The 15,389-nt window shown below is 47.0% G+C and overlaps 1 protein-coding gene across 1 annotated transcript in view; it reads left to right on the top strand.

Moving 5' to 3' along the window:
- The window catches only part of vstm4a (V-set and transmembrane domain containing 4a), a 66,326-nt gene extending 55,058 nt beyond the window's left edge, over nt 1-11,268 (top strand). The window contains exon 9 of the mRNA XM_085970372.1: nt 9,547-11,268. Coding sequence (XP_085826498.1) covers nt 9,547-9,693 — 147 coding nt within the window. The 3' untranslated portion in view covers nt 9,694-11,268. The remainder of the gene's footprint in view (nt 1-9,546) is intronic.
- Nucleotides 11,269-15,389: the final 4,121 nt, after the last annotated feature.

The following is a 15,389-nucleotide window of genomic DNA, read 5'->3' as shown; positions in this document are numbered from 1 at the left end:
ATATTGTAGATACCCTACGTCAACAAGCTTGAGATGTTACACCATACCTGTACTGACAGTAATAAATCGCTGCGTGCATAGAATGCAGGTCATTGGAAATCTGATCCTTCCACCATATTCGGATATAGGAAAAGGGGAATCAGCTTCTGATCAAAAGGTTTTAGATTTTGAGGTGACTGCACTGGCCCTGTACCTGCATGTTCACACATATCGGCCAAAATAGTACAGGAAACTCTTTTTTTTTATCCGGCACCGACGGGACCGGCGTGGTGCCGGTTTATCAAAAAGTCCGGATTACAGAGAGGTATAGTTAAAAGGTACGAGAGCTCCGTACACAGCAACAAATCCAGGCTTCCCTGTTGCTTAGCAACAGGTGCAAGAAGCCCGGCCACAGACCAAGTGTCCCTGTTGCTTAGCAACAAGTGCAGGAACCCGATTACACAGCCACAGTTCCAGGAATGGCCACTAATGTGAAGTAAAACTTACCTGAACCTACTCCTGAATTTTGCCGGTTAATAGAGATTTCCAGTTATTTAGGTGCCGGTAAATTGAGAGTTTCCTGTACTTCCTTTACATTGAGGTAAAAAACCACTTGCATTATAGAAAGCTATCATAGGAATATAGGAATTGCTAAACGACAAAAAGGTCCATCTAGTCCATCTTCTACCATCCTGGTAGACGCTTGATACAATGATGATGGAGTTGTTGACTAATCATAGCAGTCAATCTCTATATCATCAACCAATCAACGTCATGCATCTCGTCACCCCTTCTGTTACCATGGTGCATGTATTTCTATCTGCCGTGGCTCAGTGGGCAGCACTCTCGCCTCTGAGTCAGAAGGCTGTGGGTTCAAGTCCCACTCCAGAGACTTGAGCACAAAAATCTAGGCTGACACTCCCAGTGCAGTACTGAGGGAGCGCTGCACTGTCGGAGGTGCCGTCTTTCAGATGAGACATTGAACTGAGGCCCTGTCTGTTCTTTCAGGTGGACGTAAGAGATCCCATGGCACTATTTGAAGAAGAGCAGGGGAGTTCTCCCCGGTGTCCTGGGCCCCTCAAGCAACATCACTAAAAACAGATTATCGGGTCATTATCACATTGCTGTTTGTGGGAGCTTGCTGTGCGTAAATTGGCTGCCACATTTCCCACATTACAGCAGTGACTACACTTCAAAAAGTACTTCATTGGCTGTAAAGTGCTTTGGGACGTCCGGTCGTCATGAAAGGCGCTATATAAATGCAAGTCTTTTCTGGAGAAGAGGGGGCAGAGATCCAATGATGTTATGTCATTCCCTGCCAACTCAATGTTATTCAGTTAGATGGTACACCCACCAGAATCGCCAATCAGCATGCCGCCCGTGGACGAATGGATTATTGCGATCACATATCAGAACTCTTGATTTATTTTAAATTTGGATGCACCTAACCCCAGGGATCCAAGTAAGCCAAAGTTAAAAGTTTTTTTAAATAGTGAGGAAATGGCTTCATGATCTGTGTTATGTTATGATTTTTTTAATGTCCTAAATGCCCAATATTTGAATGGCTGGGGTCTAGCTGGCTAGGCAACAATCTATTTATTATTTATTTGTGTGTTTCCAAAGACAAGAAATGTTTTAAAGGACTGATACTAGCAAAAGGTGCGATCCACTCAACACCTGTAGCTATCCCCACCTTCAAATTAGGTAGCTTCAAAATAGCTTCAAATTAGTTAACTATATCCCCCTCATTGAGACCCAGTGTCTCTTCTCACTTCAGTTGACATAGTTAATGGTATATCTTAGAGTGGCTCTCTTGACTGAGTTGGATGTGAACACTTTGCACTGGACTAGCCCCCCATCATGAGGCACCTGACTGGGAAACGCCTTCTGGCTGGGAAACGCCTTCTGGCTGGGCACTAAATGGTTCTCAACTGCTTCTAACTTTTTCTCAGATTAGGTGACTCTGAATTTACATCCAGCCTGATCCAAAGTGCTGACTTCTGGGTAAATTGATGAGGCCACTCTGAGATACATGTATGATCTATGTTATCAACTAACTGTGGGTGGGAGTGAAGGTCTAAAATGGTGGTTTTCCACAAGAGGAACAATAGTAATTAAAGTCAAGCTACAAATTTCACTAATACCTATATCTTAGGATCAATAAAAACAGAACCATGTCCCCTCAATTCTAATAGCCTCATCTCAGTACCAGCTTCCATTGTATTGCCTCATTATTTTTTGTAGTTTTCGAACGTGGCCATTATGGGATTAGCCCAGTGATTCTCAACACAATAAACATGGGTACAGTAGCCTAGTGGTTATGGTACTGGACTAGCAATCGAGAGATCATGAGTTAACTCACATCATGGCAAGTTGTAAAACTGAATTCAAAAAATCAGGTATGTGGCCTGGCATCAGAAAATGATCATGGAATCAGCCAGATTATCATAAAAATCCAACTGGTTCACTAATGTCCTTCAGAGGAGGGAGTCTACTACCCCTACCTGCTCTGGCCTACATGTGACTCTTTATGCCCTCAGGGAATCTAGATATGGGCAATAAATGTTGCCGTGCCAGTGTCACCCACATCCCAAGAAACAAGGTAAATGTAAGATGGAAGAACTGGACTAGTAATCCAGAGGCCTGGACTAATGATCCAGAGACATGAGTTCAAATCCCGCTGGGGAATTTAAATTCAGTTAATTAATTTAAAAAATCTGGCATTTAAAAAAAAGTAATGGCGACCATGAAATTACCGAATTGTTGTAAAAACCCATCTGGTTCACTAATGTCCTTTAGGGAAGGAAATCTGCCGTCCTTACCCGGTCTGGCTTACATGTGACTCCAGACACACAGCAATGTGGTTGACTCTTAACTGCCCTCTGAAATGGCAGCTCACCACCACCTTCTCGAGGGCAATTAAGAATGGGCAATAAATACTGGCCTTGCCAGCGATGCCCACATTCCGTGAATTAATAAAAAAAGGATATATCTCAAGAACACAGAGTAGAGGGAGGTTTGCTGCTCTGCTCTGGTTTTGGTTCAGTGTGTAACTTTCTGACGCAGCTGGATTTAGTTTGTATTTTCTTAGATTTATGCCACATCACTATAATCAACCATTTAGTATCAATGGAGTAAGAGTCATGTCCTGGTGCAATCAAGTAAAAGTTTTTTTTTTTAAAGAATATTTAATTAAAAAAGTTACAGAATCACATTTTACAATGACGTAAAATTAAATTTCTAAAATTAAAATCTGTCAGACCGCCAGAGATAGTTTGTGGCCCACCAGGGAATCGTGTGATATTGTTTTCAGTCGCTCCGAGTAGGAGAAGATTGAAAAGCATCCAGGTCATATTTTCCTAACATTGCGTTTCAATTACTGTGGTTAGCTTACAAAGCATAGATGGCATTTATTGAAAAGTCAAAGTTAAAACAGGCAGCTTTTCCCAAATCATTCTGATGTTGCTATTTTCTTCCATCCTGATGATGCGCACTTGAGATTCTCTGTCCTGCGATAGAACGCTGAGATGGTTAAATCAAATACAGGAAACTTTCTGTTATCCGGAGGCGAACCGTCCGGCAAGCTCGAGCCACCGGCAAAAATCAGGAGCCGTTTTTAATTCTTTTCGTTTCTTTTCTTTGCTTTTTTTGAACAGTCAAGCTCTGCAACATCTGTAGCTAAGCAACAGCTTCAGCTAGAGACGCTTGCCGACTGTTTAGAGGCTGTTGCTAAACAACAGGGTTTGTTGATTCATACGGAGATGAAAATCTCCGTATGTTTCAACATTAGCTCTGGAGTGTACGGCGGTTTTGAGGGAATGGCAGCAGCTCGGTCCCGTCGGTGCCGGATAGCACAAAGTTCCTGTAGCAAGAAGGCAAGCTCTCTTTTTTAGAAACTTAACTGCGGAGTCAAGGCTCAGCGCACAGAACAGCAACAACAACAACAACTTGCATTTATTTAGCCCTTTTAACCGTGTCAGCTGTGGCTCAGTGGGTAGCACTCCTGCCGGTGCGTCAGAAGGTTGTGGGTTCAAGTCTCACTCCAGGGACTTGAGCACATAAATCTAGGCTGACACTCCAGTGCAGTACTGAGGGAGTGCTGCACTGTCGGAGGTGCCGTCTTTCGGATGAGGCGTTAAACCGAGGCCCCGTCTGCTCTCTCAGGTGGGCATAAAAGATCCCATGGCACTATTTCGAAGAAGAGCAGGGGAGTTCTCCCCGGTGTCCTGGCCAATATTTATCCCTCAATCAACATCATTAAAACAGATTATCTGGTCATTATCACATTGCTGTTTTTGGCAGCTTGCTGTGCGCAAATTGGCTGCTGCGTTTCCTACATTACAACAGTGACTCCAATTTAAAAGTACTTCATTGACTGTGAAGCGCTTTGGGGCACCCTGAGGTTGTGAAAGGCGCTATAGAAATGCAAGTCTTTGTTTTTAGCGTAGTAAAACATCCCAAGACGTTTCACAGGAGTGTTATCGAAGAAAATTTGACACCGAGCTTCATAAGGAGATATTGGGACCAAATGCACAAGAGGCTATAATTGCAGGAGTGCTGAGATCTTGGAAGGTTGTGGGGTTGGAGGAGGATACAGAGATAGGGAGGGAGGAGGATACAGACATAGGGAGGGGCGAGGCCGTGGAGGAATTTGAAAACAAGGATGTGAATTTTAAAATTGAGGCACTGCCGAACACCACCAAGGTTTAAAATAGGAACGGAGTTGATAAACGGTTAAGTGGTTCCAAGCTTGAGCTTTTTAAAGCCTGCAGGGTTGTAGGGGAAAAAAGGGAATGTACAGAGGTAGGAAGGTCCATGATTCTGAAGTTTTGAAAAAGAATAAAGTTGGAATTGGGGATGATGCGATGAGTCTTGATTTCAACACTGGAGCTGATTGTGTTGTACAACAATAAAATATGCTCATAAACATTACTAAGACCTAATGGATTCTTCCAGTAGACAGGTACTGGTAATGTGTGGCCACTGAGGAACACAGGCTCCCTGCATCCATCAACATCCCAATATCGTCTCGTGCTACTTTAATAATGATGCTATGATTTATAATCTTCAAAATAGTTTCCTAGAACCTCATTTTCAAAAATAGGATGAAGCTACCAAGTATTTGAAGAGCAGAGGAGTTCTCCTGGCCAATATTTATCCCTCAATCAACATAACACAAACAGTTCATTATCACATTGCTGTTTGTGGGAGCTTGCTGTGCGCAAGTTGGCTGTCACGTTTCCCACATTACAGCAGCGACTCCACTTCAAAAAGTACTTCATTGGCTGTGAAGCGCTTTGAGACGTCTGGTGGTCGTGAAAGGCGCTATAGAAATGCAAGTCTTTATTTTATTTGTTACAGATGACAAATTGAGCAAAAAGAAGGTTTTGTGAGTCAACTCAAATCCATTTGAAATACCGTGGCCTAGAAATTCATCTCGGGCGGTGGTGATGGGCGTTATCGGGTCAGCCGCCCGTTATACGCAGCGCCTGGTATTCAGTGCCATCGCACGGGAAGCTTGGGCCACTTGCTGCTCAGTAACGCCACAATCGTTCCTTGTCTTTTGATCTGCTAGCTCTGCAATGGGGTGGAGCTGCTAACAAAGCATGTCAGTATTCTACCAAAAAAGTAAAGCCAACATACTGTAATTACTGTAATCACCTCTGGGACTTTGCAACATGTTATTAGGATTGTCTGATCTGAGCCACAGACATCTTCGTTGTGATTGAAAAAAAGCGAGTGAGTTTAAAAAAAAAAAAAAAAACTGCACCTGATAAACCTTCCCAGATGCAATCTCAGCTACTATTTATTGACACTTCCCCTTTGTGATATTTGGAATTATTTCAGGATATTGGCACTTAAAACAGGATCTCAGCATCATCGGCCCCCGGCAGATCTGAAAGATTATTTAAGTGACTTCTTTTCAAATCATAGGTGGGCATCATACTAGAGCGTTTGAAGCATTGTGGTAATTCAGGGAGCTACATCTGTTAGAGGGAAAGCAGCTTGCTTTGAGAGCCTACTTTAGCTCACTACATTGACCCACTCGCTCTGGTTACTGACCCTCCTGCTAGTGGAAACAGTGTCTCCCTATCTACACTATCAAAATCCTTCATAATTTTGAACACCTCTATCAAATCTCCCCTTAACCTTCTCTGCGCTAAGAAAAGAAAGACTTGCATTTATATAGCACCTTTCGCGACCACCAGACGCCTCAAAGTGCTTTACAGCCAATGAAGTAGAGTCACTGTTGTAGTGTAGGAAACGCAGCAGCCAATTTGCGCACAGCAAGCTCCCACACACAGCAATGTGATAATGACCAGACAATCTGTTTCATCGATGTTGGTTGAGGGATAAACTTTGGCCAGGACACCGGGGAGAACACCCCCCGCCCGCTCTTCTTCGAAATAGTGTCATGGGATCTTTTACGTCCACCTGAGAGAGTAGACGGGGCCTTGTTTAATGTCTCATCCGAAAGACGGCACCTCTGACAGTGCAGCACTCCCTCAGAGTGTCAGCCTAGCTTTATGTGCTCAAGTCCCTGGAGTGAGACTTGAACCCACAACCTTCTGATTCAGAGGTGAGTGTGCTACCCACTGAGCCACAGCTGACGAGAAGAACAATCCCAGCTTCTCCAGTCCCTCCACATGACTGAAGTCCCTCATCCCTGGAACCATTCTAGTAAATCTCCTCTGCACCCTCTCCAAGGCCTTGAGATCCTTCCTAAAGTGTGGTGCCCAGAATTGGACACAATACTCCAGCTGAGGCCTAACCAGTGATTTATAAATGTTTAGCATAACTTTCTTGCTTTAGTACTCTATGGGCTAGAATTTCCCAGGGCTGTAGGGGGATGGGGCTCTGCTCTGCCCAATTGCAGGGGTCTTTAGTGCCTGTTGATGTATTGGGCCTCGGTCTCCTTTATGCCCTTGCAGCTTATGTTAGCCTGCAGGTCGGGTGTCACTAAACACCCTCTAAGGAGATAGAGAACAACAGCTTATAGAGGAGGACTAAAATACGGTGGCGACCCGTACAGTTTATACCTAATCTGTGGGGTACTCCTGAGCCCAAGTGTTCCTGGAGTCCTCTCTCTTTTCCCTAGTCTGCTGTTCCCTTGTTTGGCGGGTTCGAAGCGCCCTAATGCCCCTATCTGGTTCTAACTCCAGAATTTGGGTGGAGAACGATGCACTTTAAATAGACACTCGGAGACAAGTAGTCCTTGGAAAAAGAACAGGTGACAACTAATTTTATTTGCCAAGGTAAGTTCTACCACAAACGTAATAAACACACACACACATTTATAACTATAAATAAAATATGAGCGAGAACGGACACAACGAGAATGCTTACACAGTTTTATCTTTACCAAGTCCAATCCCACCAACCCACTTTCCTACCTAAACTAGACTGACAGTTGCAGGTCCTTGGATTATACTCACAGCCTCCTCCCTTGACAGATGGAATTTTGAGTGCGGTTGTTGCTGTTGCTGTCACCGTCGGAATTTGACCTGTGCCTCGGGGTTCGCCGTACCCCGAACCTCGGAGAGGACCTTGCTGCATCTGGTCGGGTTTTCTCGAAGTTTGATTTTGTTGATTGCGCTTTCGGTCGGTTGTCGTTGGTTGGATTGTGCTTGATGGAAAAGGTTCCTGAAATGACTGGAGTGAATGCCGTCTTCCACAGCCACTTCGGTCGTTGGTGTCTTCTTGTCGAGGTCCCCGGAACGGGAGTCGGTATACGGTGCCGCTTCTTGCGGCGATGTTGCGCCGTCTGGTAGCGGAGTAAACCTTCAGTATACCGATTGAGCCTGGGGCCTGATGGTGGATCTTCTCCTCAGCGCGGTTGGAGTTCTTTAGATGTTAGTTCGCCCCAGCTCGTCCCTCCCGGGCTCGTCTTTTCCCTCAGCGTCTTAACTCGCTCTCCTGTTTGTTCTTCTGGTAATAGTTCTCTCTCAGCGTTGGTCCTTCTTGTGTTCCATATTTATGCAGGTAGGTGTGAGGACAGGGGTATTGTTTTGAGTGCACATCAGCTCCCCCAAGTCTGCTGCCCCATTGTGTCAGTCCTGGGACTTGATTAGTTTGGGCCACCTCTTAACTGTAGTGATCCCAAGACTATTGTCCCTAGTCCGAGTTGATTAAGGTGATGATGGCTTGTATTCATAGCCCGATTAGGGGTGAGTCACATATTCAAACCTGGACTGGGTGGTCCCCATTGGCCGGGGGTTTCCTCGCTTCAGGTCTGACTCGGTCCCCTGATTGGCCTTTGCGAATGCACTCTGCTTCGATTGGCCGACATCTATGGCTCGCCTCTGAGCCACAGTCCCCTGTATTCGGATGTCCCAGGCATATCCCAGCCTGCTTGTCGGGACCTCTGCCTTGGCCGAAAATGTTGGTTTTAAACTGTATAGGGCAATCCAATTTTTGGTAAAACGTGGTTGTGGATTTTCGAACCCGACAGGGCCGTGGAGGTGGGAATGGAGGTGTGTGGGGTGTTAATATTGCGAAATTGGGGGGCACGAACCCATCCCGCCCCCAACCTGCCTCCATGCCCGTTTCCCAGGAGGCGGGTACCCAACCTGTGCTGGGAGCCGCCTCCCTGAGGCGGGAAGGGGATTAGTGCCAATTAACTGCCTGTTAACAGGTAGTTAACAGGCAGTTTTTAGCCTAATCCCTATTTTTATCCCTGAAGTGTGGGCTGCCCAACGGATCCAAACCACGCCAAGTTAGCGAGGCGGACCGTTGGGCTGAAGGGCTTGGAGGGGTCGAGATGTCTGGTGTTCAGGTGAGTGATGGGTGCATGAGTGCAGAGGTAAGTGTGTTTGGTGTGTGTAAAGTGTGTAAATAAGCTTTACTTACCTTTACAGCCTTCCTTCCTTCAGGTCTCGGGAGTCCCTCGTCTCACCGGCACAGAAAGCAGAATGGCCGCGAGCTGTCAAAATCTGCAGCATTCAGCTTTCTGTTCTGGAGAGATCTCTAAATCATCCTGAGAGGAAGGAATTAACTTAGAGTACAGATTGTCAGTGTTTGACAGCTTCAAAGAGCTGTCAAACACTGATATTTCATCTGTCAAAAGCTCTTGACAGATGAAATGTCAATCTGTGATGTCACCTGTTGCCGGGTGGCCCTTAATTGGCCTGCTGAGCCCGCTGGGCGGGCTCAACAAGGTCAATCAAGTGAAAATCGAGTGGGTTGGCCACAACTCGATGGAGGCGGGACTACAACCCCAAAAGTGGGAGCCCTGCCTCCTACTCGCCTCCATTGATAAAATCCAGCCCATTGCCTCTATTTATAAAACCAAGGATTGCATATGCTTTTCTTCACAGCCTTATCAACTTGCCCTGCCTCCTTCAAAGTATATAGGCAATTCCCTTTTGAAAGTTACGACTGAATCTGCTTCCACCGCCCTTTCAGGCAGAGCGTTCCAGATCATAACAATGTAAAAAAAATTCTCCTCATCGCCCTCTGGATCTTTAGCCAAGTATCTTAAGTCTGTGCTCTAAGCTTTTTTTTTAAAAATGTTGTTTTTGGGGTTTCACAATGTTGTTTCTCTCTTTCCCCCCCTCCCTCCCCCAGCCTCGAATTGTAGAAGATAGTCTGACGTATGCGGAGCTGGAACTGGTGCCCACACAGCCGAGCGTCCCGAGCAACCCGACCACTCCGAGTGCCCAGTGTCCCAACACGGTCTACGCCAAAATCTTTTTTTCTAACAACCAAGGTTAACTAACTCCAGCTGGACGAGCTCCAGGAAACGTATATATAACACGGGCAGGACAATGTTTAACGAACAATAAAGCGTATGAAGTCGTGTACATATTTTTGGAACTTCAGTGATACCGAGGCCTTGTTGTGGTGTGCTCCAGGCCCGTGGAAAGATTTGCGCACCAAATGTAAACTCGCACGGCACAGGCGGCCTGAGACTGCAGCGGCAAAGGGGGTGAGACTATCTCATCCAGACTGTCAAGCAGCATCAGTTCAAACCCTAAACTACACAGGCAGCAAGACTCGCCTTGTCCACATTGGGCCATTTTCTCAGTCGCCGCACCCCCCTCCCCCAACCCCGCCCCCCCGCCCGAGTAGTGAAGGAATGCCCGGCCTTCGGGACTGCTCCGCCGAACTTCTATCGTTTAGCTGCACTAGGATCGATATTGTGCAAGAAGTAATGTGGGGCCGAGGACGCCTCATCTTCCTGGGTCACTGCAAGCCCTAATGGAGACCAAAGAAGGATGCACGTGCGTTTGTAAGAGAATACAAAATAATTTAATGGGTGAATACTTACTATAAGGTTTGAATTAATGGTCTTTCGTTAGGGAAAAAAATGATTATTACCTATGTGAGTGAGTGTATGTGTGTGTGTGACTGAAAGTGAGTCGGAGTGAGCAAGCGAGTATGTGAATGCATGGGTGAGTGTGAACATGTGTGCGTATATATATATATGTGTGTGTGTCAAATTTTGTTTGATAATGTTCCTGTGACGTTTTACTATGTTAAAGGCGCTATATGCAGGCAAGATGCTGTTGTTGTTGTAAGTGTGTGTGAGCGAGTGAGTGAGTAAACGGGAGTGAGTGTGCGTCTGTGTATGTTGGTATGTGTGAGTAAGTGTGTGAGCAAGTAAGTGTGCCTGTGTGAGAGAGTGTGTACGCCATTGTTATCAGTCTAACTTGGTACCACAATCCTCACATTGTATAGGTACCCTTGTATAATATGAGTTTGTGTAAGCGTGTGGTACTAATTGCCCGCGCTACCGTGCAGGGACTGACACGGGCTCGAGTCCCGCCCTGCCCACTGCCTCGGCTGTATCAAGCAGAGCTGCGGGAGGTCTCAGCTGAGAAACCCGCAGAATGGAGCGAAGTGTGGGCAGTCTTTGGCGCCTCTTAGTGGCCAGAGTGACTGCCCCCTTGGCTGCAGGAATCAGCCTGGACTGACAAAGGAAATACACCATCCAAAAATTGACTGAAATATCCCAGAAAAGTAACATTTTCGGTAAAGTCACGCGACGGAGAAACTCCCCGAACTTCAGCCCCCAGAGCGAGCTCTGACTTTGCGCAAGCCATTCCAACTTATCTTTTTCTTGTCTAATAATGTAGGCAGTTTTATCTTTTGTGTATTAGGGATTCAGATACTTAGTGAATTACTTGAAATGTGTGTGTGCAAGATGTGTCTGTACAAAGTTATGTAACGAAATGCCAGATATTTGCCAGTTCGCGTATGCAACAAAAACAAATTAGATGTTGATTTCCAATGTAATGCCAGGATACGCAATAATGCTGGATAATAAACTGAATTAATTTGGTGCTTATCTTATATATATATATATATATATAAAACGGTATGTCTCTCTGTCTGTCTTTCTGTCTCTCTGTCCGGCTATACAATCAAAAGTTATAGAGCATACCTACACGTGTGTTACATCAAAAGAAAGCTTACGATTCCAGAATGGTCGTAAGCGTATTTACGTTTCGGTGAGACAAAAATTGTGCCCGCGGTATCCAACAAACGTTCAAAATTCCGCTCATTATCTGCTCATTAGCATTGAGTGACGTCGAGGTCGACCAATCGTACAGTCGAGTGACCCGACGGTCGACCAATCGCTGCGTGGCGGGGGCGGGTTCCTGGCGCGTGCGGGCGGGCCCTCCTAGAGTCGAGTGACGGGACGATTGACCAATCCTACGCTTTGGTGACCTGATGGTCGACCAATCGGTGCGTGTGTGGGCGGGCCTTATCGTTCTGAACCGAGGTGAGTCGCCGCCATCTTGATTCCAAACTTTTCATTTCTTTTTCCTGCTTTCTGCGTCTTTAAAAAAAAGTTGCTTTTAAAACACATATTGTTTTTAAAAAAAGTGAATTACTTTCTAAATCTTTTATCTAATCTCATTAATTTTCCTACCTTTCCCCGTTTTTGCAGGTAGGCCTCGAAGCCTGGGCGTCTGTTGCCAGCCATGCTGGACCCTAGGCAATTGTTTTGTGGCAAGCTCCTCCCACCCCTCACCCCCCCACCCCCCCCTTCGGTCTCCCCCTTCCCCCCCGCCCTCTCCTCGGTCCCCCCCATCTCATCGCGCCCGCGTCCACTGACTCAGGCGGGAGCACGGGGTCTCCTGGGCGGTTGTGCCCATCTCTCTTCCCCGCTCGGCGGTCTTCAAGCCGGCTCGCTTGAAGCCAACTCAGGAGGGCGGGGCCATGTCAGTGCGTGGGGCGGCACGGAGCTCCGCGGAGCCATCGGGGGGGCGGGGCTCTCGGGAGAGCGGGGCGCGGGCTTGGAAGGGGGGGGAAGGGTTAACCCGGCAACCGGCTCTGGAGATCGGGAGGGGAGTTACCCTGGCAACTGGGCCCGGCCGTCTTTCATCCTGGCAGCAGTTCAATGTAGCGAAACAACAGCGCCATATTTGATCCTGGTGGCACGACATTCTCATGACGCCATCTTTGATCATGGCGGAACTTTAATGTGGGCCCGAACAGCGCCATCTTTAGTCTGGGCTACCCGGTTTCTTCCTCCTTCCCTCACTGTCTCCTTCCCTCTCTCCTTCCCCCTCCTCCTCCCCTCACTCCCTCCCCCCTCTCCCTCCACCCCCTCCCCCCTCCTCTCCTCCCCCCTCCCCCTCCCCCCCCAGTCGCTCTCTCTCTTCTCCCCAGTCGCGCTCTCTCTCTCTTCCAATAACAACATGCCCTCGAAAAAGCCTCGGCACCGCCGGGCACTCCAGCTAGTACAATATACACAGCTCACAGAATTTAAAGAGAATCATTGAGATATAGCAAAATGCCAGATATTTGCCAGTTCGCGTATGCAACAAAAACAAAATAGATGTTGATTTCCAATGTAATGCCAGGATCCGCAATAATGCTGGATAATAAACTGAATTAATTTGGTGCTTATACAATATACACAGCTCACAGAATTTAAAGAGAATCATTGAGATATAGCACGATACTGACAGAGAGCCCAAAACATGGTGTAGGAAAGTTCAGCTGCCACAGCAGCTTCCTTCAATTACCCCAGTATCTTGCTTCCAAATGCAGGCCCGGAGTTTCCGCTGGGTTTCCGCCCCGATGTCAGCGCAACCTGGGCGAAATCGACCGAGATAGCGCAGAGGTTTGCGGAAGTGAAAACGCCAGCGATATACGGGTTTCTCAGCTGAGACGTCACTTACGCTCAAGGTTCCGCCAGCCTGTTCGGCTGGTTGGAAAGTCAATTCTCCTGAAGCAGTCTCTGCCCACAAAAACTGGCCATGCCCCCCAGGTCGAAATGGTCGGAGCGGCGAGTTTCCACGTTTTTGTGCCCATTCGGGAGGTTTCGTCAAATTGCGCTCGTGTTCTTTAGCGTGCAGGCGCCAGTAGGCACCCGCAGTCATGTCTTATCTTCCCTCATCTTGCTGTGCGAGCAGATTAACCAAACTGCTGGGAAGGGAGGGCCATCCTATCAGCAGAGATTGAGTAGGCTAGGCCTATATTCTCTGGAGTTTAGAAGGAGAGGTCATCTCATTGAAACAGACAAAATTCTTAAGAGGGCTTGACAGGGTAGATGCAGGGAGGATGGTTCCCCTGGCTGGGGAGTCTAGAACCAGGGGTCACAGACTCAGGATAAGGGGTCGGACATTTAGGACTGAGATGCGGAGACATTTCTTCACTCGGTGGTGAATCTTTGGAATTCTCTAAACCAGAGAGCTGTGGATGCTCAGTCATTGAATATATTCAAGAATGAGATTGATAGATTTTTGGGCACGAAGGGAATCAAGGGATCTCGGGATCGGGTGGGAAAGTGGAGATGAGGTTGAAGATCAGCCATGATCTTATTGAATGGAGGAGCAGGCTCGAAGGGTCATTTGGCCTGCTCCTGCTCCTATTTCTTATGTTCTTACGCTGCCTACATGTACAGCACCGCAGTGGTTCCTGAACTCTCCTGAGTGGGGGTTACTGTACAAACGCTGACACATTCCCGAGGAGCCCCTCTCCTAACTTCCAAAAGACTATGAGGGGGTAATTTGAACCTAACTCGCCAGGCGGGAAACCCACGGGATCAGGTGGAATGCTGATTTTTACACCCAGCCCAATATTGACTTCAATGCAGAGTATAATCGGGTGGGATATAAAATCAGCATTGCACCCGCTCCCCTCAGTTTCCCAACGGTTGGGTTAAGTTAAAATTACCTCCATTATGCCACGTCCCAGAGGGAGGCAGCACACTCATTGTAGGGAATGGTTTCACCAGTCTATGCAGGAAGGGAATTGATTTGCTTATAAGTCAACAGAAGATGAATTGCAAAATACTCAAGACCTTTGGCCCGAGAAAGACAGGATCTAATTATCTCACAGACCCTTGGGATCTCCTCGCACACTCCTTCAGTCCCAGTGTGAAAAGCTGGACTGTAAAGGAGTTCACGTGCTGTGCAGTGATCATACAGGACGGAATGTATACGGATTGTTACTTATTACTCAGTATATACTGTTATGTTGAACCTTTATAAAACGCTGGTTAGGCCGCAACTGGAGTATTGCATCCAGTTCTGGTCACCACACTTTAGGAAGGATGTGAAGGCCCTTGAGAGGGTGCAGAGGATATTTACCAGAATGGTTCCGGGGATGGGGGATCTTAGCTACAAGGACAGGTTGGAGAAGCTGGATTTGTTTTCATTAGAGCAAAGGAGGTTGAGGAGTGATTTGATAGAGGTGTACAAGATTATGACGGATTTGGATAAGCTAGACGGGGAAAGGCTGTTTCCACTAGTTGATGGTACAATGACTAGGGAACACAAATTTAAGGTTTTGGGCAAGAGATACAGGGGGGAAGTGAGGAAAAACTTTTTTACACAGCGAGTGGTGAGGACCTGGAACTCGCTGCCGATGGACATGGTGGAAGCGGAGACACTCAATGTTTTCAAGGGGAGACTGGATAGGCACTTGAGGGAAATAAACTTGCAGGGCTACGGAGAAAGAGCAGGGGAATGGGACTGACTGGATTGCTCTACAGAGAGCCGGCATGGACTCAATGGGCCAAATGGCCTCCTTCTGTGCCATTTTGACTCTATGACTAATTAAGGTAAGACTAACTCTGCCAGGTTGTGTAATCTGAATCTTGTTTCTCCCGAAGAGGGTGGCCTCAATGGCGCACTTGGGAATAACCGATCGATAGACTTTTGTTGGGCAAGGGTATTAAGGGATATGGAACCAAGGCGAGTAGATGGAGTTAAGATACAGATCAACCATGATCTAACTGAATGGCGGAACAGGCTCGATGGGCTGAATGGCCTCCTCCTGTTCCTAAAAGGGAGACAGCATGCAATTAACCACTCCTGGATCCTGGATGGCATTCGGGTGCTGCGGCAACTTACGGGTCGAAATTGTTCTGCTCTTGGCACACGCAGAGAGCCCGTAGTGGGAAATTCAGCACTCCCAGCTTGTGATTTTCCATCGGGGATTTTCAATGA

This window comes from Somniosus microcephalus, chromosome 29 (assembly GCF_052327205.1).
Source record: "Somniosus microcephalus isolate GS21.2 chromosome 29, FLI_Smic_1.0, whole genome shotgun sequence".
Lineage (NCBI taxonomy): Eukaryota > Metazoa > Chordata > Chondrichthyes > Squaliformes > Somniosidae > Somniosus > Somniosus microcephalus.
This window is presented reverse-complemented; position numbering and strand designations above follow the sequence as displayed.